General features: G+C 47.5%; 1 protein-coding gene across 17 annotated transcripts in view; it reads left to right on the forward strand.

Moving 5' to 3' along the window:
* The window catches only part of INPP4A (inositol polyphosphate-4-phosphatase type I A), a 141,950-nt gene that overhangs the window by 86,778 nt on the left and 28,492 nt on the right, over positions 1-26,680 (forward strand). For 4 of the 17 annotated variants that reach the window (XM_053588065.1, XM_053588057.1, XM_053588053.1 and 1 more), the window contains 13 exons: positions 1,244-1,360; positions 1,646-1,725; positions 3,799-3,910; positions 4,791-4,881; positions 5,391-5,538; positions 8,423-8,553; positions 10,377-10,481; positions 10,961-11,069; positions 13,643-13,660; positions 17,052-17,235; positions 19,288-19,506; positions 20,515-20,803; positions 24,787-24,819. In XM_053588065.1, coding sequence (XP_053444040.1) covers positions 1,244-1,360; positions 1,646-1,725; positions 3,799-3,910; positions 4,791-4,881; positions 5,391-5,538; positions 8,423-8,553; positions 10,377-10,481; positions 10,961-11,069; positions 13,643-13,660; positions 17,052-17,235; positions 19,288-19,506; positions 20,515-20,803; positions 24,787-24,819 — 1,636 coding nt within the window. The remainder of the gene's footprint in view (positions 1-1,243; positions 1,361-1,645; positions 1,726-3,798; positions 3,911-4,790; positions 4,882-5,390; positions 5,539-8,422; positions 8,554-10,376; positions 10,482-10,960; positions 11,070-13,642; positions 13,661-17,051; positions 17,236-19,287; positions 19,507-20,514; positions 20,804-24,786; positions 24,820-26,680) is intronic. The other 13 variants (XM_053588059.1, XM_053588055.1, XM_053588067.1 and 10 more) reach the window with 10 other exon arrangements.

Below are 26,680 nucleotides of genomic sequence, written 5' to 3' on the forward strand. Positions count from 1 at the left end.
CCAGGCCAGCACAGCCCTTGTGGAGTTTTGTGCAGGGCTCTCACCTCATCTGATGTCCTAACTCAGACAGTTGTTTGGGGGTATAACGCAAGACCTGACTCTGGCAGTGGGAGGGAGTAAAGTGCATGTGAGCTAGGCCCGGAAGTAGAACTTGCAGGAATTCATGGCACCAAAGCTTTTAGCCTGCTTGGGAAGAAAGTCAGAGATGGCCTTACCCAAGGGCAAGTGGGGGGAAAGTTTGAGTTGGGTTGAGGCTTCTGTAGGCCACCCAGGATGGGATGTCCAGTAGCACTGATGGACTCAGCCTGGTGCTGCAGAGAGAACATGGGCAGAGGCAGGGACCCCCCCCCCCCAGCAAGTACAATAGGAACCGAGGATGTTAACCATTGTCTGAGAAAGAGAATGTGGGACTTTGAGGGCAGGGCTAAGCTGCCAGGAAATAGCCATCTATGATCTAGAAGCTAGCCGCTGGCCCTAAAAAAAGGATAGCTTAAAAAAAGTCAGGGGCAGCGCCTGTGGCTCAGTCGGTAAGGCACCGGCCCCATATACCGAGGGTGGTGGGTTCAAACCCGGCCCCGGCCAAACTGCAACCAAAAAATAGCCGGGCGTTGTGGCGGGCGCCTGTAGTCCCAGCTACTCGGGAGGCTGAGGCAAGAGAATCGCTTAAGCCCAGGAGTTGGAGGTTGCTGTGAGCTGGGTGAGGCCATGGCACTCTACCGAGGGCCATAAAGTGAGACTCTGTCTCTACCAAAAAAAAAAAAAAAGTCAGGCTTTAATCATTCCAAACACAGGCTTCTAGAGATACATAATAAACCACTTAAAGCCATTCACTTCCTCTTTTCATCTGCCATTTGTAAGTCTTAGAGGAACAATGCAAAGCAGTAGGTCCAAATACATAATATACCTTAAGTTGTAAACTAAGAATGCAAAGGGATATTCACATTTCAATTTTAGAAAGTTCCTCCCACTGAGTGTGAAACCCTCAGAAACAAGCACTTAGGCACAGCTTGTGCAATGAGCCTTGTTGTATCTGGATGTGTAATAGGCTATGTCAGACTACATTTTCTTCTTTTAGAAAGCAGTTTTTCAGTTGTACACATTCATTGAAGCTGCCATTAGCATTTGTGTTGATTCAAGTCTGTTAGAACTTTAGTTTCTTATCCCGAAAATGTTGGTGTATTTCAAAAGCAGGTACTTTAAAAAATCCAATCTCGTTTTCTAATTATTTCCTTTTCTGTTCTAGGGAACCAACAATCCTATATTTCTAAGCAGCATTGCCTTCTTTCAAGACTCTCTTATCAATCAGATGACACAAATCAAACTATCTGTATACGATGTCAAAGATAGATCTCAGGGAACAGTTAAGTAACGTTGCGGTTCATGGGATTTTCTTCCTTTTTTGTAAAGTTACATAATTGTTGGAGTGAGATGCGAACCCAGGTTGACTTCTGTGACTACTGGCTCACAAATTAACTCATGTCTAAACATACTTGTCTTTGAGAATTTCTGAGCATCTCTGTTGGCTACTGATGTGAGGGTGAGATGTGTTGTGGGCACCAGCCAGCTGGACTCCCTGAGGTCATGGTAATTGTATCAGAGGCAAAGCCAGCGCACTAATACAGTCTCTCTTCCCTTCTCCTCTCAGATGTATTTACTGGGCTCTGGAACGTTCATTGTCAAAGATCTGCTCCAGGACAGGCATCATAGGTTACATTTAACACTAAGGTTGGTATTTAATTTTATTCTTTGGAAAGGATTTGGATATGAGGTACAGGGACAGATGGGGAGAGGCCCCCTTTCCTATAATGAGCGCACACCCAGAAGCCAGTTTCCGTGGGGATGTGGCTCTCTATTAAAGTAAAACAATTAGCTTATCAGAGGGCCTATCAGGGAATGGAAATTTGTGACATCTGCAGGAGATAGGAGCACAGCTGTGATCAGGCCTAAAGGAAAGCCTAGAAATCTAATAGTACTAGATGTGTTTGCCTGTTACCCATTCCCTCCCAGTAGAATGTAATCTCCCAGACAGCTGGGATTTTTGTTTGCTTTGTTTCATTGCTGTATTCCGAGGACCTAGAACATTGCCTACTGCTCAATAAATATTAAAGGGAATGAATGAATGAATGAATGAGGGAGGGGAACTCTGTCCCTGGCTGGGAAGATGAACGGTATCAACCCTTCCAGGATCATTTTAGGGGAAGTTCCCAGAAGAGCCCCTGACTTGGTGTTCTTTTTTTCAAAATAATAGAAAAAAACAGAAAAATATCATCTGGGAAGAGTCCAGAATAGGAAAAAAGGCCTGGCATGGTGGCTCATGCCTGTAATTGCAGCACTTTGGCCAAGGAGGGAGGATTGCTTGTGCCCAAGAGTTCGAGATCAGCCTGGCCAACATGTTGAGACCCTGTTTCTACAAAAAAAAATATTAAAAAAATAGCGAGGCATGATGGTGCGTCCCTACAGTCCCAACTACTTGGGCTGAGGCAAGAGAATAGCTTGAGCCTGGGAGTTTGAGGCAGCAGGGACCTATAACTGTACAGGTGCACTACTTCAGCTTGGGTGACAGAGTGAGACCCATCTCAAAAAATGAAAAAGAGAAAATTTGGCAAAGCTGATTAAGTCCTTGTAATATCAAACCATTCTGAAACTACTATATATAATGACACTTGCAGGCTTTGGCTATCCAATCAACAAACAGGACAAGAGCCCTGTAGCAGCCATTAGCATGCATGGAGAACTTGATTTCAGGAAAAAGGAAAAATCTTAGGTAAAGAAAGAAGGATCATGTGAGCGAAAGGGCTGTTGGAGAAAAATATTTAGGTATGTCCTATGGCAGAATTAATTCTAGTTGGGTCAGAGTTAAGTGTGGGAAATGGACCTTCATAAAAGGAACTAAAGATGACTACACATGGTTCCCAAGTTACAAACATCCAACTGGTGTACAACTTGCACTTACAAACGGGGGTTGTTACAGGTCACCGGTAAATGTACCTATTCTAACTTATGTACAATTCAGCTAAGAACAAACTTACAGAATCTACCTTGTTTGTAACCCAAGGAGTGCCTATGATGAGTAGATAGCACGGGGGGAAAACTTTTCTAAGCATGAGAATAATGAGAGAGTCACAAAGGAAATGATGGTAAGTAGATGTGACCACATAAAAATTTAGAACCTGGCTAAGTCGAACATTATAAATAGAAAGCCTCAGACTGTCCTGGATGAACTGTCCAGGCAGCTGTCAGCCACTTCAATGGGGTCTCAGGGTCAAAGCCAACCAAGGCTTGAGTGGCATCAGCTGTAGCATATCAGGATTCAAGGCTTCAGGAAGCTGTAGTTGGTCTCAGTTTACTTGGAGCACAGACTGTGGCCTTGGGGCTAATCAAAATGTTAGAGTGGGAAGGAACAAAAAGGGATCCAATGACAGAAAAAGGTGCTCTCCAGTTCTGACTCAGAGATGTGTCCCCGTTACTCTTTGGGCAGGAGTGAGCTCACGGGCTGGTGGCAGCTCAGGAGCAGCACTGGCTCCTCTTCAGGGAAGCCCTCCCCAATGTCACTTGGCATGGCCACACTTCTCTGTGGGGCTTTGTCCCCTACCAGACATAGCCCTTCTCTGTCATCCATGGTTTCCTTGTCTGCCTCCCCTGGAGGGAGACTGTGCATGTAGTGAGCTGCCTCACTGACCTGTTGGCTGGGCCCCAATGTTTCAGGAGCCCTGAGGACCCAGAGTGGCAGAAGTGTGCATTTAAGCAGAAAAGAGTCACAGTTGCAACACAGTCACCAAAGCATGTTGCTTGTTGCAGGTCTGCAGAGAGTGACCGCGTGGGCAACATCACTGTTATCGGCTGGCAGATGGAGGAGAAGTCAGACCAGCGGCCCCCTGTGACCCGATCTGTGGACACTGTCAATGGGAGGGTCAGTAGGCCACCTTTCTCTTCTCCTTTAGAAAGAGCAAGAGGTCCTGTCCACGTGGACTTAGCCTCTGTGCTCAGTGAAGGGCAGGGCCTGCTGCTTGGTGCCCCGCTTCCCCCACGCCACTCACAAGATGCTCCACTTCTCCCCCAGGCACATCTCACAGTAGGGAGAAAAGGCTCCTGGCCTGCCAGGCTCTGCTGCTCTGCAGCCCGAGCCTGCTCTGGGCATGCGCTAGCTGCTCCTAAGAGTAGGAGCGAGTGGGCAAGAGTCCCGCTGGAGGAACTGCAGCCAGGACAGGAGTCTGAGGAGTGTGGAGCAGGAGCAAAGAGGCATTTGAGACCCAGATCATCTGTTCTGTTTTGTTATTATCTTCTTTTTCCAGAGCCATGTGCCCTGTGAGTGCCGTGCCTCGCACCCCACCTTCTCAGCACCCTTTCCCTCTCCCCTTGCCCTCCCCGGTCTATGCACATTCTCACACAGAATTCTCAGAGAATTCTCATTTAAGAGCCCGGACATGGAGTAGTCATTCCTGAAAAATACAGAGATACCTCATTTTACCTAAAGTAAGCCTAGAACATTAGCTCTGGAACTATTCCTTGGCATCTATTTCCTTCCTTTCATTTTGTACACGAGGACACTGAGACACAGGGTGAAATGAGCGAGAAGACACGCACCTCTAGAATATCATGTATGCAGCTAGTATGATCAGTACACCGGGAGGTAGGTGGGTTTGTGGCTTGGGCCGCATGTTGATTGTAGAGTTCTGGTGGATATTTGTTTTAAGGGTTCTTTTATGATGTGTTGAGGCCACGGTGCTGCTGAGTGCTCTGAAGCCATCGGGTCTCACAGTTTTCTTCTGCTTTTCTGTCCATGTTCTTAGATGGTCCTACCTGTTGATGAGAGCTTGACGGAGTCATTGGGAATCCGCTCCAAATATGCTTCCTTGAGAAAAGACACTTTGCTGAAATCGGGTAAACAGCTCCCCCCACTGGTACTCTTGCCACTCTCGTGAGTGTCTGTCTCAGGCCCTTGGTCCCCCTTTTTCCCCACCTGTTGTGATCGTCACAGCCATGCACCTCAATCCTCACCTCTGACAGCTCTGCTTGTCAGCGTGCTGTTCTTTTTGAGGCATAAGAAGAGTTAGTGGTACCCAAGGAAGCCAGGCGCCTCCTTCATTTCATGCCTTCGTTTCAGTCTCTTGTTCTGCATTGAGTTTAGTGACTGATAATCTCCCTGCCCCCCAGCCGCTTACACTCCAGAGTTAGTTACATGTTCTGGGATAAGAAGATTGCATGTTGCAAGAGAGGAATGATCAAGTTAAGGCGCTTGGTGGGTTTTTGGTTTAAGTGTTTTAATTCCCTTGAGGTGAATGGTGAGAGGACTTGGAGGTGTCTGCCTCATTGAGGGCCAGGGGAGGAAGACGCATGAGGCAGGTCTGCAGCCAGCTCACACACAGCCTGTCTCCATTGCCACACCTCAGTGTTCGGTGGCGCCATCTGCCGCATGTACCGGTTTCCAACCACCGATGGCAACCACCTGCGGATCCTGGAGCAGATGGCAGAGAGTGTGCTCTCCCTGCATGTGCCACGGCAGTTCGTGAAGCTCTTGCTAGAAGAAGATGCGGCCAGGTGAGGACACGTGAGGGGCTGACCACCCATTACACCCCGTCCATGTCATGGGCCCCTTCCTTTCTGAGATGTTGGCAGAGCTCCAGCATTAGACGGGCTGGACTGCAAACCCAGCCTCTGCACCATGCCCTTGGCTTGCCAAAGCCTCGGTTTGCTCTTCTTTATCACAGATTCTTGTGTAAGGATTTCACAAGACAGTTTGCTTGAAGCCCCAGATGTCTGCCCAGCACTCATCACCTCTTCTTTTACCCTTTTCTTTCCCTCTTGTTTGTCCTTCAGAAAGTTAGAGACAGCAGTCATTTGGGGGGCATAGCTGCTTAGTCAGTAGATTCCTAAATTAAAGCCACAGAGATGAGGGCTGTAGAAAACTGAGCACAACCCATAGGACACTCTGGTCCCATGGAGCAAGGGTCTTAACCCCTCTGCATCTCTCAGCCCCAGGTACATTTTATGGAACTAAGGCAGAGGAGAGAGACCTGACAGGTGGTTCAGGTCCTGCATATTGAGTCTCCTGTCTCGTCTTAGTTTGTTTTGTGGTCCCATAGCAGAATACAGAAGCTGAATAATTTATAATGAATGGAATTTAATTTGACTCATGGTTCTGGAGGCTGGGAAGTCCAAGAACAAGGTGCTGGCATTTGGCAAAGGCTTCATGCTGTATCATTCCATGGCAGAAGGAATAGCATGGTGAGAGAGCTCGTGAGAAAGGGCTGAATTCACTGTTATAATAAACCCAATCCTGTAATAACCAGCCGACTTCTGAGACGATGGCATCATTCTACTCATGAGGGCTTTCCTTTGAGGGGAAAAAAAACTAACGGTTCCACCTGATAACACTGTTCCATTGGGGATTAAATTCCCACCACATGAACCTTGGGTGTCTCATTCAAACTATAGCAATCTCAGACTGTCATTTCCACTTTTTCTCCTAAAAAAAGATATTAATTATAAGCACAGCCTAACAGAGGCATGAAGGAAAACAAGGCAATCAGAATTCTACTATTTTACTACTGTTATTTTAATTTTTTATCTCAAAAAATTCAAGCATAAAGAAAAATGGTAATAATGCAACGAATGCCCAAATTTTTATCACCTAAATCTACCAATTCTTAATATCTTGCTAACAGCTTTATCTCTGTATATGCACATATAGGTATTTAGGAGCTTTTCATCCCAGCTTTGTCATATTCGTATATGTTTACATCATGATAGTCACCTTTTCCATATATCTTCCCTGTTCATATTTTAAATTTTAATTATGGTACAATTTCCTAGTATATGGCATATTACAACTTCAAGGAGTACATTCATATTCTCCTTTAGCGCTTTAGTTCAAGGGTTTTGTTTTTAGCAGCAGCCACATATCAGGCACTGTGCTTAGCGTGGGAGGCTTCTTGGCAAGCTCAACAGACCGTGGGAGATGGTCAGACACAGAAGTGGGAGCCACACACAGGAGCTCAGGATGTGTCAGGCTGTGCTGGAAATTAAAGGGGGAGCTGTGGGAAGGGAGAGGGTGATGAGAGCAGGCCTCTGTACATGGTGATGTTAAGCTGACACCAAGGTGTAGGAAGCAGCTTCATGAAACAGAGGCAAAGACATTCCCGAGAGAGGGGCTAGCGGCTGCGAGGCAGACTGAGCTCCCATGCTCAGGGGCAGCCTGAGGCCAGTGGTCAGCTGGCTGGCAGCAGACGAGGACAACAGCTTGTCCACAGCCCTATATGCACTGGGTGTTCTTTTACATTAATTTTGCTATTTTAATAATGAAAAAATGGCACAACCTTTTTTTTTTTAAACTTCAGGCAATTTAGTAGATTCTCAAGAACTTTTATGAAATCAGTTTGTTTCCCTCAAAGGAAAGCATCTGCGTAGTATAAAAAGCTGAATAGTGCTGAAAGATTTTTAACTAAAAACATAACAAACATACATCCCAGAAACAATCACCTTTTAGTGGATTTAGTGTTTACTGCTACACTTCTAAATATATGTGTATTCTCTTTTATTAACTGGTTTCAAGTATTAGCTACTAATTTCCTGGGATGAGGATTTTAGGCCTTTTATGCTCTCTTAGTCCCCATTATTTTCCTAGTATGTTTATCCTTTTTTTCTTTTTTAGTCTGTTTTGTTTTTTGCTCTGATGATTATGTAGCTCGTACTCATTGCTAAGCTAAGGAGTTTATGTTTCCATTCCTGTACAGCTTTTATTTTTCTGAAGATGGCGGTTCCTCTTTTCCTTCTCTCTTCCTCCTCCTCTTCTTTGTTCTCCCCTCTTCATCTGCCAAATCGACCTGTCTGATTTTACCAGCAATGACACAGCAAGCCTGTTTAGATTCAGGCCCCTCTTTACCAGTAGAAGGAAGGACAGCCAAAGGTACCAGCTTCTGTGGTTCTTGCCCATACCTGAAAAGGACAATCCTGAGAGGCCAATGACTACAGCATGAGCTGAGGGTCCAGTTCTAGGCTGCAGCGGAGCGGTTTTTACATTCTGCAGCTCTGTTCTCATGGTGCCAGGCAGAAGGTCCACACCTCACTGGAACCTGGGCAGCCTTTGGTTCTGGCCTGTAGCTGAGCAGGCACCTACAGGGTCACCAGGACACCATGGTGGAGCAACTCGCCAACATCTCTCTTCCACATGTCTGCTTTGTTTCCTTTAACACTAGACCGAATTTCTGTATAAAGCTTCTTCATACATTCCTCCCCAGGGGCAGTGGTCTGTAGCTATCTGTCCTTATCTCCCACTCTGTTGCCTTTAGACTGGCAGAGTAACCACTGTTTTGGTCCACCTTGGGCATCAGAGATACATCCACATCCATTTTGTTCTCCTGGATAGGACTCCCCCTGGGAAGTGAGTCAGCCCCATGGCCTGACGTGTGTGTCTTGCTTGTAGAGTGTGTGAGCTGGAGGAGTTGGGGGAGCTGTCCCCTTGTTGGGAGAGTCTCCGACGCCAGATCGTCACCCAGTATCAGACTATCATCCTCACGTACCAGGAGAACCTAACCGACCTCCATCAGTACAAAGGTAGGTGCAATCCGTCCCAACACAGCACGCCTGCGCTCCACCTCCCCAGCCAGAGCTCGGAACCCACGGTGTTCACACACTCCCACTGACAGACACCTTAATGGAGTTTTAAAAATAGCTTCTAATGTAGGTGTGAATTCTTTCAAATATGGGTTTTTTGGAGCTTCATTAAAAAGAGAAATCTGTGAATTGCAGTGAAAAGTCCTCCTAGGGTGTCATCTGCCAAAACAGCTACTGTAGAATGAAATTTAGGGGAAACAAAATCACCCAGCTATTATTGGTTTGTGTTCTCTCTTCATCGTGGGCCAAAATCAATAAAGTGACCAAAAAGATATCGGCCAGTTGCCTTGAGACAAAGCAGCTTTCTAGATTTCGTGGTTAAATAGTCAGTGGTACTTTACGAACATGTACATTGTCAGGTGAAACTCTCCATTTTAAGGTGCAAAACAGCAAGTGAAATAGAAACACCTCGCATTTTCTTCTTGAAAGATTCCATTTGATTTTCAAAACACTCCTAGATAGATTTAGAAGACTATATTCTTCCTCTTGTATTCCAAACGGAATGAAGTTTTGTTATTTTTCATTATCTTATGTATGGCTTTAGCATTTCATTATTCCCTACCTTCAGATTCTTCTCTTCTATCCCTCTACATAATGAAGAATTTCAGAGTTTAAGGAAAATCATAACCCCCTAATGTCGTTTTGACATAGAACATAGGAACTTGGATGAGAAGAACCCAATGTAACAGTGGGGTGAGTCTGAAGCACATAGATAGCATTAAGAAAAGTGGCAGCATTTGCCCAAAGGAGCCCAGGGACCTCTCCGTGCCAGAGGACGGTTACCCAGGAAAGTGGAAGCCCGCACAACCTTGAGCAGATCTCAGATGTCAACGTGTCCAAATCCCCTGAGAACTTTGTTAAAACATAGGTCTGCAATCCTGCATTTCTCACAGGCTCTCGAGTTCTCAGGCTGGTCTGTGGGCCACTCCATAAGTATCAGGCTACAGGGCGCAATCTCCTGTGGTGAAAAGCAGAAGACAGAACTGCGGGTCTGTGATTCACATGATGACAATAAGCACTTTTTTTTTTTAAACTAGATAGAATGTTTATTTCTTCTACTCTTCTGATTGTCAGTTCAATTTGTAACCCTTTTGTTTTGTAGGCATGTGTTTCTCTACTTAATTAGTTATGGGTGCTGATTATAGAAATAAGATTAAGGGTACTTGTTACAAAACATTGTCCAAACTCCTTAGCCATCCAGGTGTACACAAAGGAACTTGGTTAGGTCCATGTGCAGAGGGCTAGGCCAGTGCTATGTTGCATTTGCTGTTCATCATGATGGACCTGGGGTAATGAGCAAACCTTTTCATCACTTTTCTGAATTGAAATATGTTGCTCTAGCCAAAGCAGTTTCTTTGATTTTGGATAATGGCCATCCCTAGATTTGGAAGAGGCAGTCTCTGGCGTGGACCCCTTTGCTTTTTATAGTAGAGCTGAAATCGTGCTGCACAAAATCACATCTTTGTGTCAGATCTCTCAGCTGAGCGCTGAGTCATGGACGGCGCAGCATCATTACATAGCCTCCTGATGCTAGTTCTCCCTAGCTCTGTTCACTGCCTAAGCACCCACAACCAGTCTCCCAGCCAAGAGGTTGCCTTCTCACCAACATTTTCACCTGGAGAAATGAAATGTGTCCCTGGGCAACTCAGAATTTTCTAGGCCACTGCCAACACATACCTACTTACACGTAGCAGCATCTTCCGAATATCATTTTTCTTTTTTCTATTTTGATTGCCTATGTTTTCTCATATTTCACTTCTTAGGTCCCTCGTTTAAAGCAAGCAGTTTGAAAGCAGATAAAAAGTTAGAATTTGTTCCCACAAATTTGCACATACAAAGGATGAGAGTTCAAGACGATGGAGGATCAGGTACCTATTTTTCTGCCCCTTTTGTTGAATCACATTTCAACTCTTTTCTTCCTGGGTACTTGGTCCCTGAGTGCTTCCTGCCTGTCCCGGTTTCCCTGTGTGTTCTAGGCAGCTTGGAGAAGAGACATGACACTTTGGAAAGGTCCCTGCTAAAGAGTCTAAGCCCCTCCCTAGTCTCCCCACGCTTCAGCTTCCCTTTGTGTTTCTGTGGTTTCCCAAGGAGGGATGCAAACAAGTATTATTGGGTAGTTTCCTGCATCCTCTGTGGTTCCACCTTGAGACACAGGACCCCTCTTTGCTGAGATGATGATGCTGGGCTCCAGCAGGCCCTTGGGCAGTCCAGGCTGTGAGGTTAAGGGAACAAAAATCTTGGAAATGGGCGGGTGGGGTAGGATCCAAGACATGTGTGCATATCCCTATAGCTGGCTTGTTCACAGGCCTGAGCCCAGAGTAACGGAGGAGAGCTTTCTGTCATTCAGATCAGAACTACGACATTGTCACCATCGGAGCGCCAGCAGCTCACTGCCAGGGTTTTAAGTCAGGAGGTCTCCGCAAAAAACTGCACAAATTTGAAGAGACCAAGAAACAGTAAGTAGCCAGGGGAGTCAGTGGTCCTTGTACCACTGTTGCTTCCTAGTTTTAAAAAAATCAGAACATGATTGCAAGAATATTCAGCCATCTGATCTGCTTTTGCGTGGCTGGAGGGGCTGCCCAAGGACCTTGTGCTGCTGCTGCTGTGTGTGTGTGAGTGTGTGTGTGTGTGTGTGTGTGTGTGTGTGTGTGTGAGAGAGAGAGAGAGAGAGAGGCTGAGCTGGGTGGGTGATGAGGGCACTGGAATGGTGGTCCCATTCCTGCAAAACTAACAGCAAATTGTAGTTCACCTTAAAGCGGGGCTGCAGGCAGCCACCCTGCATGGAATCTCTATTGGCTCAATGTTCTTTAGTGTCCCTGGTCAGTCTTTTGAAATCCATACGTATAAAGCCTGGAAACCTCTTTCTTTCCTAAATGATAGGTAGCAGTGGTAAACATGCCTAGTTTTTTTTTTTTTAGAGACAGAGTCTTACCTTATTGCCCTCGGCAGAATGCCGTGGCATCACAGCTCACAGCAACCTCCAGATCTTGGGCTTAGGTGATTCTCTTGCCTCAGCCTCCCAAGTAGCTGGGACCACAGGCGCCCACCACAACACCCGGCTATTTTCGTTACATTTTGGCAGGGGCCGGGTTTGAACCCACCACCCTTGGTATATGGGGCTGGCGCCCGACCCACTGAGCCACAGGTGCCGCCCAACATGCCTAGTTTTTAAAAGATCTGCGGGGCTACCATTTTGAGCAGAGTGGGGAAGGGCGTTTCTGACAAGCACAAGGCAGAAGGACATGGCAGATGCAGTGTATGCAGTGAGATGTGGCCAGATGCACAGTGGCCGGGGGAGAGAGCGACACTGGAGAACTGGCAGTGCTGCCAGCCTTCTCTGTGCTGGACCCTGTGCTGGTGACCAGGGATGCAGGCCACCAGACGTAGGCCTGGCCTGGGAGCAGACAAATCAGTGAGTGTCTGTTGGGTGAGCAGTGCCTGAGGCAAACATGGGGAGAGTGCCTGGAGCATGGAGCCAGGCACCAGCCCCGCCCCAGGGGCAGGAAGGACAGAAGCATACCCCAAGCTGTTGTTTAGATGTGCGGGAGGCATTGGTGGTCTTCCAGGATGTCACTTGTCGAGACTTAAATGAAGTGGAGATGATAAGCCTAGATGATCTCGTGAGGCCCTGGGGAAGACCACGAGGTAGAGGACATAGCATGAGGCCTCAGGTTGACTTGAGCATGTGTCTAGGCTGGTGGGCAAGGAGAAAGTGGGTGAGGTGGGGTGAATGGGAAGAGGACATCGTCAAGCAGTGTTCCAAGAAGATGGAAAGAGGCAGGACCAAGGAGCTCATCCAGAGGGATGAGAGAAGAAAGTAGAGCTCCACAGAGATTTTTGAGGTGGAAAGGAACAAGTGGAGGTGTCACTGGACAGAAGTGGGGTGGAGAGGGTGGGCCTTATCAACTGAGAGTGGAATGGCTTATGGGAAGGTAAGCAGAGGCTCGAGGAGTGCCAGGAGCATCCCACGGATGCTCAGAGGGCAGCTCCAGTGCTCGTGGTGAAGCCTGACTCAGTGCCCCATGGCCAGGAGTCAGGACACGACTTGAGAAAACTGGCCATGGATTGGATCAGGGTGAGTGAGAGTGAAAGGTCAGGTCGGTGGTTGCTTTATGGCCGAGGGGGTCAGGGATGCAGCTAGGAGCATCAGAGACCATGGACAAGGCTGGGCAGCTGAGCAGGGAGCAGCAGAAAGCTCACCGTAAGAAGTCACCATTCAGGTGTGTGCACAGGCAGCCCCAGGCCAGGCCAGAGCCCAACAAGCCCTGGAGATGGGAGGAGAAACCTGGCAGGGCTGTGGCTAGGAAGGGGAATTCCACTGTCCCCTGGGAGGGGCTCCCGGGACAGCCTGATTCACCTTGATTCATCCCCGCCAGGGGCGCTTCCCAGCGCAGACAAACCTGGTGACCTGCCTTAGGATTTACTGACTCCAGTGTTCTTTTGGGAGGAGTGAAGATGACGAAATTTCCTGTGCCTATCACAGCTCTGCACACCCAGCGAGAAAGCGTGTGTCTGTTGCTTTGTTGCATGTTGCCGTGTGGAGAGTGTGAGTGTACGTGTGAGATGGAGCGGGCCCTGAAGGAGAAAGACCTTTCATCCTGTGTGGCCAGTTGCTTTGTCCTGGGAAGGTTGGGGCATTGATACCTGATAACTCTGCATATTAACTTCAGAACTTAGATTTCCCTAAATACCTCAAATATATACTATACATTTTTACTTAATTTCCTACTATTGTCATCAAATCACTTCCAGGTATGGTTTTCATCATTTGAACTTTCCTTTAAATGCAGAGGACACTTGACCCCCCACCACCACCAGTGGGATATCTGCCTGGGGCTTCAGGGCAGGCAGTGAGGTGGCTCTAATAAATCAGCGCATTGGGCTCATCAGTTTGGTCCTTCCTGTGTCGGGGCCTCCACAAATAATTTTAAGTATTTCGACAAAAAATGTAACAGCTTTTTAATTTTTTGTTTTGCATTTGGTATTTGCTGACAAACTGCTAATATTTCATTTTGGTTCTTTTCTTTAGCAGTTTTGAGGAGTGTTGGTGAGTTTTCTGTCTGTGGAGCGAGTGTCTGTTTGGGTCTGGGTCTTGCTTTCACACAGAGAAAGCCTGTGCCGTCCCCCAGGATCACCCATGGGCCGGCCAAGGGCTCCAGTCATATGCCGCGGAGACTGAGTTCTCCCTTCCAACTGCAATGTTCTTTAATAATGAATAGCCTATTTCCAGTCTGCTCTTTTAGTTTTAAAACTAGGCAGCAGTTTTTTGTTGCTCTCACTCTGAAAAAGGACCCAGTTTCTCCTAGGATGAAGAAGACTTGGCCAGGGAAGCCCCTAGGTGTTGGGATCTCAAGTCAGCCCATCACTGCCATTGGGAATCCCTTTCAGTCTTTAACAAGAATGTTGAGGCTTTTCAGTTTTTACTTTACCCTTACCTCTTGAATGAATGAAGCCAGCCTACATTTTCATACTTAATAATTTATTCAGATTTTAGAAACACTGTTACTAGGGTCGGTTTTATCTAGGGGATGGGGGACAAACCAAAACATTGGGTGACTTTTCTACCAGACAATCAGATGGCAGTTAGAAACCACCATGTCACTAGGGGTCTCCACTGCTGTCCCAAGCCCAAACAGGGGCTCTGAAGTGGAGCTTTATTTGTAGGCACCTATAGCCCTTCGAGAAACACTGCTACCTTAGAGCTACTGACTGGTGAGGCTCCAAGGCTGTAACTGGGCCCTGCCAGAGGTGCCAGGCCCCTACTCAGGCCATCTGACAGCAGGAAGTCCTGTGGACACCCCACACACACCCAGGCTGAAGCTTCTCCACCTCTTCTCTGAGAAGGCCCTTCCTTCTGGGGGTATTTTAGGTATAAGGAAGGGAGGGAGGATATTTGGGGAGGGTTGCTGCTGCTTCTGCGTCCATGAGGGGGAAACCCACAGCCACCTCTATGGAAGTGGCCCCTCAGGCTCCCCTCCCCTCCTTTTCTCTATTGAGGCCTCTTTGAAGGGCTTTCCCATAACAGGACAAGTAAAGTACTTAGAGGTAGGGTCTAGAGGGCTGGAGGAATGGACCCTGGGACAAGGAGAGCCAAAGGCCTAGCTGCCCCAACGCCTGCCCCTTAGGAAGTCTCAACCCGGGTGGCTTGGGTTGAACTTAGTCTGGAAAGTTCCTGTGGAATTAACCTTCCTCAGTTTCTCTCTAAGGATCCTCCACAGCCAACCTGGGCCTGGTTATCCCTACCCTCTGCCCCCTCCCCCCATATACAAGAGGTCTGTGAGACAGGTGGGGGTGGAAGGAAGGAGATGGGTGAAGAGCGGGAGGCCTTTGTACCTGGAGCCTGTGAGGGGAGACTCCCAGTCAGTGCCTTCCTCTGGGAGCTCAGACTCCACACAGGCAGTCCTGCTCTGCTTCCCATGTCCTGTTGCTCATCAGCTACCAGCCATTCCTGGCCAGCACTACAACATTTACGCTTATGCTCATATGGCGTCTTCAGTTTAGCTCATGAGCCCGCTCTGGGTAGTGCCAAGTCACAGGGCCTGGGGTGGACCTAATGCAAAGCCCAAGGGCCACACCTAGCATGCTGCCTCCTGGGGTTGCCCTGGGGTTCATCCTCAGAAGAGGTGGCAACACAGGTAGTGGGACCAGGAGTCTTCCTTCCCTGGAGTTAAGACTCCTGGGAGTGCGTGTGTTGCAAAGCAGCCAAATGTCCAGTTTCCCATCCCACCTCCTTCATGTCGCTGCCTTGTTTTTAGCACTGGGTAATCGAACATGTGTTTGTATATTCCTGATCATCCTCAGACAACAGCTCCTTGAAATTTGCCCTTTTTTGCCCCCGCCATATATTCCCTATGCATGAGTCCCGGGTACTATTATTAGAACGTGACTCATAAGACCACTGGTGAGTGGAGGGTGAGGTTTTTCTCTGGTTGAAGTGTACACAGCCACCTGCACACACACAAGTAGAGCTACATGTAGCACGTGTTATATATGTACTCTTAAGTGGTAGGGGCCTGGGAAGAATATATTCTGAAAAATCCTGTTTTGAGATTGTATTTAAATTGTCTTAAATGGCAGCTATTCATTTGGAAGAGTGATTGCAGATTGGAACACAGTCGTGTGCACATCGCGCTGTGGAATGACTCTCGTCGTACCACGCAGGCTTGGTTGTGGTCTGCTGCATGGGCTTCTGGCAAATCCATCCTTTTTTATTGTGGTGTATAGGCTTGTGGTGGTGGTGTTTCTTTCTGGGGTGCTCTGGTTTTTGGTTTTTGCATGTTTGCCCCGTAGTCCAGCATGGGAACGGGCAGCAGCAGTTTCTTGATGACCCACTTTTAGGGTTCCCTGGAAAGGGACAAGTGGGGGAGGTTCTCAGCCCTGACTGAGTGACTCTCATCTTCAGGGAACGCAGTGGAGGGTGTGGCGAGAGGTGCCCTCTCTTCTCCACCTTCTTTCTCCTCCTAGTACCAGTCAGGGCCCCTTATTCAATGATCAAAGGGACACCCTGGCTACCCAGAGCTCACAGCTTCAAATTTTAGGACGAGATCTCCGAACCTGTAGCTTGTACTTCTCCTGCTGCTTTCTTTGGCTTACTCAGATGGTATGAAAAATTATAATATTGGATTAATTAGGATCCAAGCAAAGAGGCATGCGGATTATCATCACCATTTAGGAGGCCCAGACATGCTGGCCAGCCCCACACAGCCAAGGGACATGGAGTTGGTCCTTTGGAGGAGCTGTGGCTTTGGCACATGCTACAAATGCAGGGTGTCAAAGCCATTGAAGCACTGGGCGTCATCGCTGGCTTGACACGTTTTCCACTTCCTCTTTGTCTAAAGGAATGTTACTTTTCAAAGAAGGGAAGTCTTGGAGCGAGGGAGAGGAGCGAAAGGAAGCCAAATTTCCTGGGGACTCAGTGAAGTCACAGATGTGAGGGAGAGAACTGTGGGTATGTTCACAAAAAGCTGGACTTCTTGATTGGCCAAATGAAAAAACAAGTTTTGGTTTTGGGGGGCAAATTCTACTACCCACTGTAGTCTTTCCCTTCTCTGTGATAACCTGACCCTTCTGGTATAAGCAGACCCTGTGTCTCCACTAAAGTACTGCTTACAAGTTAACAGATGAGGATCAGAGGAGAAGGATTATGAGCATTTGGGTAATTACTGGGTACAATTGTTCCATGTCTGTGCACACATTCATATACGTGCAATGAAAGTATAGATACAACTGCATACAGATAAAAGACTTAGTCATATTTCAGGCTTCTACCATATAGACAAAAAAGATCGCCTAAGAATTACTCTTGCCTACCACTAACTAAACTAGTCTAAGTAACAGGAAATTTTATCTTAGGGTTAGTTGTGGTTGGGGTTGAGATAATGCTGTTGTCCTCAACAGATTCAAGAAAACCCCTTAGAATCTATCCTTATCCTTTTTAGCACATCAGCTAGCTGCCAGTCCATAATCTACATACCACAGGATGTTGTCAGAGCCAAGGAGATCATCGCCCAGATCAACACCCTGAAAACCCAAGTTAGTTACTACGCAGAACGACTCTCAAGGGCAGCCAAGGACAGGTCTGCCACTGGCCTTGAGAGGACGCTTGCCATCTTGGCAGATAAGGTATGAGGGGCTGCCCTACTGCTTGTGGGCTGGGGGGGGGGTTCCCTTGGGTTTCTGGAAGCCACTGGACATCTCAGGGCAGCCAGGTGTGCCTAGAGCTGTCCACAAAGAGAGTGACATTAGGATGACCTTGAGGCCCATCTTTAGGTTCATTTCCCACAAAGGCTCAGGGAGGTTTGGAGATTTGCCCCAGCCACAGATCTGCACAGGTCAAAGACAGAACCCAGGGCGTATGACTCTTAGGTGCTGCTCATGCAAATGGGTCTTCCAGCAGATCCCTGGGGCTCACTGTATTGAGGCTGATAAACTTCCTCAACTTTCTTGGTAGAAATTTAGCTAGTAGAAGTTATTTTTTACCACACTTCTAGTGTAATGAAAAAAGAAACTGAGTTATTACACACACATAAGATAAAAGCAATATAATTTTCTTGACTAATAGTAAACCAGCTTCTAATTAACCAAAACTTGATTCTGATTTAAAAATATATAAAAAGGCTCGGTGCCTGTAGCTCGGGGCCTAGGGCACAGGCCACATACACTGGAGCTGGCGGGTTCAAATCTGGCCCAGGGCCTGCCAAACAATAATGACAATTACAACAAAAAAATAGCCAGGCATTGTGGCAGGCGCCTGTAGTCCCAGCTACTTGGGAGGCTGAGACAAGAGTTGGAGGTTGCTGTGAGCTGTGACACCACGGCAATCTACTGAGGGCAACATAGTGAGACTCTGTCTCAAAAAATATATATATAGGGCGGCGCCTGTGGCTCAGTGAGTAGGGCGCCAGCCCCATATGCCAAGGGTGGCGAGTTCAAACCCAGCCCCTGCCAAACTGCAACCAAAAAATAGCCGGGCGTTGTGGCAGGCACCTGTAGTCCCAGCTGCTCGGGAGGCTGAGGCAAGAGAATCGCATAAGCCCAAGAGTTAAGAGGTTGCTGTGAGCCGTGTGATGCCACGGCACTCTACCAGAGGGCGGTACAGTGAGACTCTGTCTCTACAAAAAAAATATATATATATACATATATATATATATATATATATATATACACATATATATATATATTGGCCCATACTGAGTGAGTGGACAGATCAGACCCTTGCGATGGATGATGCTTTTTCACACCACTCAGTCTCCCTCTCAGAAGCACCCGCCCACACACACACAGATGGTGATTGCACCTCCCCACTTTGCTAGGTTGAGCTGCTACTCTTGACCAAAATGTGCTATACCCGTCATATGTGTTCACATAGCAAAAAGATTGAAAGGATGGGGTTAGATCCACTGGAAAAGAAAGATGATAGCTGTCAGCAACAAAATCATGCAGCACAGAAACCCTGTGAGATACAAAATTCTCCCAAACCTCCATGCCGGGCCGGGAGTCCAGCTACCCAGAGCCCAGGACTTTGGGTATTAGGTACTTAGGAGCACAAAAATAAGGCTTCAGCCAGGTGCAGTGGCTACCACCTATAATTCTAGCACTCTGGGAGGCTGAGGCAGGAGGCCTACTTGAGCTCAGGAATTCAAGACTAGCCTGAGCAAAAATGAAACCTTGGCTCTGCTAAAAATAGAAAAAATTAGCCAGGCATTGTGATGGGCACCTATAGTCCCAGCTACTTGGGAGGCTAAAGCAGGAGGATCACTTAAACCCAGGAGTTGGAGATTGCTGTGAGGTAAGCTGATGCCACAGTACTCTAACCTAGGCAACAGAGTGAGACTAGATAGATGGATAGGTAAGGCTTCAGTGATTGAACCAAAGTAATGCACTTTCCCTAGCAATAACAGGCCAAAGGCAGGTGGGGTAAAGAATGTCAGAGATTTCTCAGCTTCCTCTCATCTCCCGTGTGTTCTCCAGCCTCGGTGGGAAATTCCTGCTAAGAATCAGCCTAGTCAGGTCACATGGCTGCCTGTGTTCTCCAGCATCTTAAGGGACGCAGTTCTGTGGCTGCTCTGTGCTATGGAGAAGAGAAGGGGATGCGGTGCCTCAGGCCCGTTCTCCTCCTCTGAGAGAAGGCAGGCCTCCAGGCCCCACTGAGCCCTGGTTTGTGTGTGCCTGCAGACCCGGCAGCTGGTCACCGTCTGCGACTGTAAGCTGCTGGCCAGCTCCATCCATGGGCTGAATGCTGCCCGGCCTGACTACATCGCCTCCAAGGCCTCCCCCACCTCGACGGAGGAGGAGCAGGTGATGCTTAGAAATGACCAGGACACTCTCATGGCCAGGTGGACCGGGAGAAATAGCCGCTCTTCCCTGCAGGTGGACTGGCACGAGGAGGAGTGGGTGAGTCTGCTGCTGTGGCCTACCAACAGCTGCTGAACTTGGGTTGCAAACAGTGAAGGCCTTTGCCAGTCTCTTCCCCTCTCAGGTGCCTAAGAGGTTGATTCCTTGTGAACAAGCTCCAGGTTTCTTTCCCAGACAGTTTCTGGGCCCCTAATGTAGGGACAGAGACTATTTTCAAACCTTTGTGTCTAGATGGGGAGCAGGGCTGTGCTGGGGGCTGGAAAGGAGGTGGGTTTTCCTCTTGAGCCGTTCCCTGTGGGAGATCTTCTCTCCTCTCCCTGGTCTGTGCCCTATATGGCCTCTGACTGCTTGAGGCCAGGCAGGCCTCTCCTCGCTCAGTGCTGTGTTTGCTGTTAGCCCTTCCAGGGCTGTTTGTGTTTGGGGGGATGTGGGAGCTCAGGTGCTTGGGCAGCTGGGTGATTTTGGCACAGCTGCCCCTGGCATTGTGTCATGCTAGTGTTCCTCTTGCAGTTGGCCGTGGGAGCAGGGTCTGTGTCTCTTGAGGGAATGACACATTGGTTTTTGTCATTTGTTTGGACTACCACTTAGAGGCATTGTTGTAGGAACACTGAATTATTAATCAGGAGCAAAGTGGTCCTCCAGCCCTGGCATCCTATAGTCTGTGGGTGTCTGCAAACCCTTCCCAGTCCTCCCTCCCCACTCTCCTTCCCTATCCTAAATTACCAGGTGCTTGTGTGTGTTCCATTCTCTTACATCAATAAGAGGCTTCTGCCCTGGGCATCGTGGTGGTTGTGGGTCTGCAGCAGTGGGAAGAGAGAGTGACAACTGCTGTTCCCTGTGCCCTTCAGGCGGCACTGGAAGGCTGTCAGGCCTCCATGACAGTTATTAGCAAACATCTCCCAAACCTCATAATCAGTGACTGTGGGACATTGATTCGTCTTTGAAAAGCAAATAAAGCTTTAACAGGGAATTTTGAACCCTCTGAGCATGGTGTTTCAGGGTGGGGGACTGGCGGAGTGCAGTTCTGCTTGTTTCTCCCATTGAAAGAGCCGACGCCAACAGGCCTCTTTGGTTTGGAAGGAGAAAGTATGGCTGAACGTGGACAAGAGCCTGGAGTGCATCATCCAGCGGGTGGATAAGCTGCTGCAGAAGGAGCGCCTGCACGGCGAGGGCTGTGAGGACATTTTGCCCTGTGCGGGCAGCTGCACTGGCAAGAAAGGTAACGGGAACAGCCATGCCTACTGGATCAGACCGGAGGACCCCTTCTGCGATGCCCCCTCCTCACCATGCCCCTCCACCATGCCCTCCGCTGCATGCCATCCTCATCTGGCCACACGTGCGTATGCATCCATGCTTCCCGCGCTTCTCCACCTCACTTTGCTTCTGTGTGTCCCTGTCTCTGACTCTTTTTTATGTACATTGCATTTCTCCCCAATGCAGACTGCAGGGAGGGCTGTTAGCGCAGGGGCATCTCAGTGCATGGAGCAGCGGGCAGTGAGGGTGGGGCTCCGCTTGGCTTTCCATGCATCTGGAGCCCAAGTATGACTCCGCATCTCCACCAGAGGCAGAATCTCAGTGCCCTCCTGGGACACACTGCCCTGGCTGTGAGGGTTGAGCTCCCAGGCTGTTCAGGTTTGTAAACCAATCTGAGAATCTGAAGGAGGCCGGAATGTAGACGTCTTTCTGATGTGACTGTTCAGTGTGTCAGGACCTGGTAGAATGAAGGGGGCAAGGGTGAGTCATGCAGGGACACAGCTGGAGGAGGGTGGTTCGCAGGCCCAGAGGACTTGTCTACAGGTGGTTGGCATTTCCTAGGCCCTCTTATCCAGCTGAGGCACGTTGTCTTGGGACTCGGTAACTCAGTCAGTGTAGAACCCTGTTCCTGGGCCTCCAGGAGACCCAGTTACCTTCCTTTTTTTGATACCAGCCCTCAGGGTAGGACATTGGCATGAAGTAGCACACTTCAGAAACAGTCTTCTGTCTGCAGAGACACAGAGCATATGCAGACACCTGCCCTGTGTGGAGCTTTAATGTGGGAACTTGTGTTTCTAAATAAGCAGGTCCTGGGTCCCTGCAACTCAGGTGCCTTCCACCTTTTCCTGTAAGAGCTGAAGACGGTTATGGGCCAGGCAGCTGAGGCCTGGCTGAGACCTAGCTTCTGCCTCCTCTTTGTTCTCCTGTGTGCATTTTGAGCTGTAGTAAGGCCCAGATGTACCAGGCTTAGGCTGCATACAATGAAGGCTTTTAAACTCTGAATCGGGCCACGGCCACTTTCCTTCGGGGCAGAATTGTGCTCCTAGGTCAGAGCCCCCCTGCTCCTCTTTAATCTACCTGCAGTCTGTTTCCAGGGCCTTGTCTCACTTGAGCTGCTGTCTCAACAGTCTTCACATCATCTACTTTTCCATCTGTGGGGATCATAAATTAACTTCTCCAAACCTGTAATTGGTTCACAGAGCTATTTCATCTCTATTCGTGTTATCTTTTTTATGTAAATTGTGTTTCTTTTTAAAATGTTCTGAAAGTTCATTGCTGCTTTTGAATATTATCTCGTTTGTAATTTTAAAGTTTTCTGCAGGTACTAAAAGAGTAATGATTGGATTGTTTTTTAATCAAGGAACTAGTTTAATCAGATGTGTTTCATATTCACCATTTATATGTCATTTTTTTCTAGGCATCCCCTATATTTAAATATAGACAAATTTAAATTCACTCTGAAAGTTATTTAAGTGAGCATCTATTTGTGATATTTAGGGTTTGACTTGTGTGTACAGCTCTGTATTGGCAGGAATATGAAGCATGCATTTGAGGAAGTCTAACTGTGCTGAGCAGTACTCAAAGAAATGTATGAAACCATATGCCACTAAATTAACTGTGGACAATCCTTAATTTAAAATCTTTAGTATAGCCAGGAAGTTGTTCCATCCTCAGTGTGAACAGGAGGATTGGAAAGAACCAGATTGTGAGCTGTTATTGGTCTACGGTACCTGAGCATGGCTCTGTCACGACTTTTTACACCATTCTGAGTTCCTGGAGGTTAGTGAGCCAGTTGTGTTCACACCAGCATATTTGTTATTTTAGAATGACTTTGTACCGCTTCAAAAGGCATTGCCACTTTTCATTCCAATTCCCTACCTTGTCCTGGGTCCTACAAAACTGATCAGAGCCCTGCCTGGAAGGTGGGACCCACTGTCTAGTCCTTGCCAGCTGGAACTAGAGGCCTCCTCCCCTCTCCATAAGTGCCCTGTACTGCCACTGTGCCCCCACCTACCAAGGCACACTGGCCGCTGTTGCCCCACCAGGATTTGGTGGCTTCTACTGCATGCCTCATGCACACTCTCCAGCTTTCTTCATGCTCAATGAGGCATTCAGATTCCAGAACAGGTTTTCGTAACCTTGGGTTCATAGGTGCACCCAAGTTCTTATACCCCTGAGATTATTGCTGAAAATTTGCATGTGCGTAGAGAAAAAGTCCATAGTGGTCATCATATCACAAAAGACTCCATGACCTAAGTCAAGTCATAACCTCTGCTCCAGGAGTACCAGAGAAGACTACCCACTCCTCCATCTCTCCTTGGGTTGAAAGATGAATTTAGAAAGCTGGGTTTAACCCCTGATGCCTTCCCAGGAACAGCCCAAGGCCAGCTATTTGGGGTCATAAAACAGGCTCCAGACTACCTTGTTCCCCATCCTCAACCTTGGAATCCTGGAAGAGGACATATGGGGAGGCAAAAATCTATATATGTTTTTTCCAAGGTTTGTTATAATTCTGATGAGCCAGACAGATGTTTAAGAATTCCTGCTCTGGGTGGTGCCTGTGGCTCAGTGAGTAGGGCACCGGCCCCATATACTGAGGGTGGCAGGTTCGAGCCCAGCCCCGGCCAAACTGCAACAAAAAATAGCCGGGCGTTGTGGCGGGGGCCTGTAGTCCCAGCTACTTGGGAGGCTGAGGCAAGAGAATCGCCTAAGTCCAGGAGTTGGAGGTTGCTGTGAGCTGTTACGCCACGGCAACAAAGTTGAGACTCTGTCTCTTTAAAAAAAAAAAATCATTCCTGCTCTGTATCACTCCACACCAGTTGGGTTTCTCTTCCTGTTGACTACATAGATGGTCTCAGGACGTACAAGGTCTACAAAGAGGTCGAACTCTTGAATCTACAGAGGCCTTTGTATTTTCTGTCCCCTCTACCAGTTCAAGAAGCCACTTCCAAAGGTGATTAGAGAAGAAAGACCCCTTGCCGCCCCTTCTCAACTATCCAGGCTATAAAAATCCCCATGAAGCTGGGTCTGGGTGCTCTTGGAGATCTCAAACCACTTCATTTTAGTATCAAAGACATTGTTTAAACTGAAAATCTCAGACATAAAATAAACTTTTACTCCCTTGATCCCTTTTCAAACTTGTTTTCTTTCAGGTAGAACACCCAGTTAACCAGGAATTTTAGAATTTTTTTTTTTTCTTGAGACAGAGTCTCTTGTTGTTGCGCTCTATAGAGTACCGTGGTGTCATAGCTCACAGCAACCTCAAAATCTTGGGCTTAAGCAATTGTCTTGCCTCAGCCTCCCAAGTAGCTGGGACTACAGATGCTGCCACAATGCCTGACTATTTTTTGTTGCAGATGTCATTGTTGTTTGTCAGGCCCAGGCTGGGTTCAAACCCACCAGCCTCAGTGTATGTGGAACTGAAATGACTCCACCCCAGTGTGACTCAGCAGAGGTGAAATGGAATGAAAATTGGTATTCTTTGAGGACCTGGACCCAAACCAGAAAACTTTTACATTTGATTTAAATTTGAAAGATTGGCATAGAGTTTTTTGGTATATTGGTTTCATTACTGGCTCTGAACACTTGGATCTCAGCAGTCAATCCTGAGCCTGGGCTTCCCGGTGAGCGGGGTAGTGGGCTCTGACCTGGGAAGGCTTTATTTGCTGGTCAGTCTCTCTCAGTACAAGTTTGCTCCCAGATGTTGTGAGCCAATGTGGGGCTCTGCCACACATGTGATTTACGTGAGTGCTTTCTTCGGTGGCACTTAACCACATTGCAGTAAGTTAGTTTGCACATCTGAAGAGCATTCTATGTTGAGATATCAGCAACATGAATGTTGACACTGGGGCATCTGGCGCTGTTTGCCTCTGAGAGGGCTCAGCCACCACAAAGCAGCTGACGTGCCTGCTTCTTGGGGAAGAGGCAGCCAGGCACCCAGACCTCTTCTCCATGTGGTCAGCCACCTTACTGCGAGCTGCGGGTGCAGCCGCTCTAAGACTGAGTTGCTTGTGTTTGAACTGTGCTGCTCCTTAACCATCCATGTTGCCCTCCATTTCTGTGCAGATTGCAGCCCCCCTCCTGAAGAGTCCAGCCCAGGTATGTGGTTTTTGTTCAAGGCTCTGCTGATGGCTTTTTAATATTCAAGTAGCCTTTGTAGCTAAGTTATCAAAGATTACCTGGTGTTCCCGGGGTTGGGAAAATATTTTAGGACCTTCTTCACTGTGAGGCAGGTAAGACTTGTCTTCGGTTTGGTGAGGGACTGGGCTGAAGGAATTGTGGCCTAAGGTAGGCTACCACATGTATGTTGTTTTTTACTTTTACATCCTAAGACTTTTCAGATGATTAATGTTCCTGAGTATATTGGGCTTCCTGAAGTGGATGACCTGATTTAGAGAGGTACACATATGGACATACTTCCTGTGCATTCACTTGACTTACAAGTGAGTGCTGCTCTGAGGACACAGTCAGATAATATGTATACCCCCATGTGTTATGACATTGGTAATCCTGCAGTTTCCTCTCTTCTGAGTCCGGATGCAGTTGAAGAATTCTTATCAGACAGCTGGGGGCTTCAGTTGGAGTTAGTGCCAGAAATGTAATTTTTCTGCGCTTTTGCATGTAGAAACCGTGTGTATGGTTCTAGTTCAGGGGTTGGCAAGCTACGTATCGCTCTGAGCTCAATCTTGGCCACAGGGTTACGTTCTGCTCCTATAAAAAATCTTTTATTGGAAACCAGCTATGTCTACCCATCCATGTATTGTCCATGGCTGCTCTAACTCATTGCCAGAGTTGAGTTAGTCACAACATAGGCCCGATGGCCTTCAAAACCTAAATTATTTTCTGTATAACCCTCAACAAAAAAAGCATGCTAACCTTTCATCTAGTTTATTTTGAAATTTCCTGGATTTGGCTTATGATTTTCCCACAGTGAGCATGAGCCCTCCCCAAATAATATGGTTTGGGTTTTTTTGTCTTTTTATATTCTAAAAATCAGCTATATGATCTTTGTGATGAATATTTCTGACTAGATATAAATGTGAGATAGCAGGATACCTGCTTTATATCTAGAGTGCAGCAAACTGGTGCTTGCGGGATTGACAAAGCTATGCCTGTCAGTGGTCAGTGAAACCTGTCCACTAACACGGCACCATGAATCAGCCAGCCATGGTGACTCTGGCAGCAATCCCAGAACCCTATTTGAAGTTAATTCATTGACAGGCGGATCTGATTGGGCACATCTTACCCTCCCAGTTTGCTTTCAGTCCCTTACCTGTGGTGCATCTTACAAGGGTATATGTGAATCCTAGTAGATGTGGAATGTAAAGGTCTTAGCAAAATAACTAAGAAAATGCTACAAAAGCTATGTTAACTAATGTGATGAAAATGTGTCAAACGATCTATGAACCAAGTGTATGGTGCCCCACGATCATACTAATGTACACAAAAATAAATAAATAAATGAATAAAAATCAAAGCAAAAAAAAAAAAATCTGTGTAGCCTTGAGCAAGTCTTAGACCTCAACCTGCTAGACCCTCAAGGTCACTGAGGCCCTGGTGGTTGCACAGACATTTAAGCTTGGTTTTCTCCTCCCCGTTGCCTTTCCTTGGCCCACACTTTGTTCTCCTCCTTCATATGTGTCTCTGGGCTTCCACTCCTCCTCAGCTGACCTCCATGACTGACCAGTGCCTTCAGAACAAGCTGCCTGTCCCCTGAGCATTAGCAGTGAAGTCTGCATCCAGGGCTAGGAAAGGGCTGGTGACATGTGCACCTGCTGTACAGAAGGCCAGGGGTTTTCAATTCTGAAGTTTATAGAAATAATAGGAAGTCTTGGGTGTTCCCAGGCAGCACACAGTGCCTGCCTTGTAGAACCCTCCTTGTTTTACATCAGCTATGCCATTCCAGAAGCACTGGTGGCTTTTCCATAGTTGATGTTAAATGTTCCCCTGCCAGAGTTCC

The sequence above is a fragment of the Nycticebus coucang genome, chromosome 4 (genome assembly GCF_027406575.1).
Source record: "Nycticebus coucang isolate mNycCou1 chromosome 4, mNycCou1.pri, whole genome shotgun sequence".
Taxonomy (NCBI): Eukaryota; Metazoa; Chordata; class Mammalia; order Primates; family Lorisidae; genus Nycticebus; species Nycticebus coucang.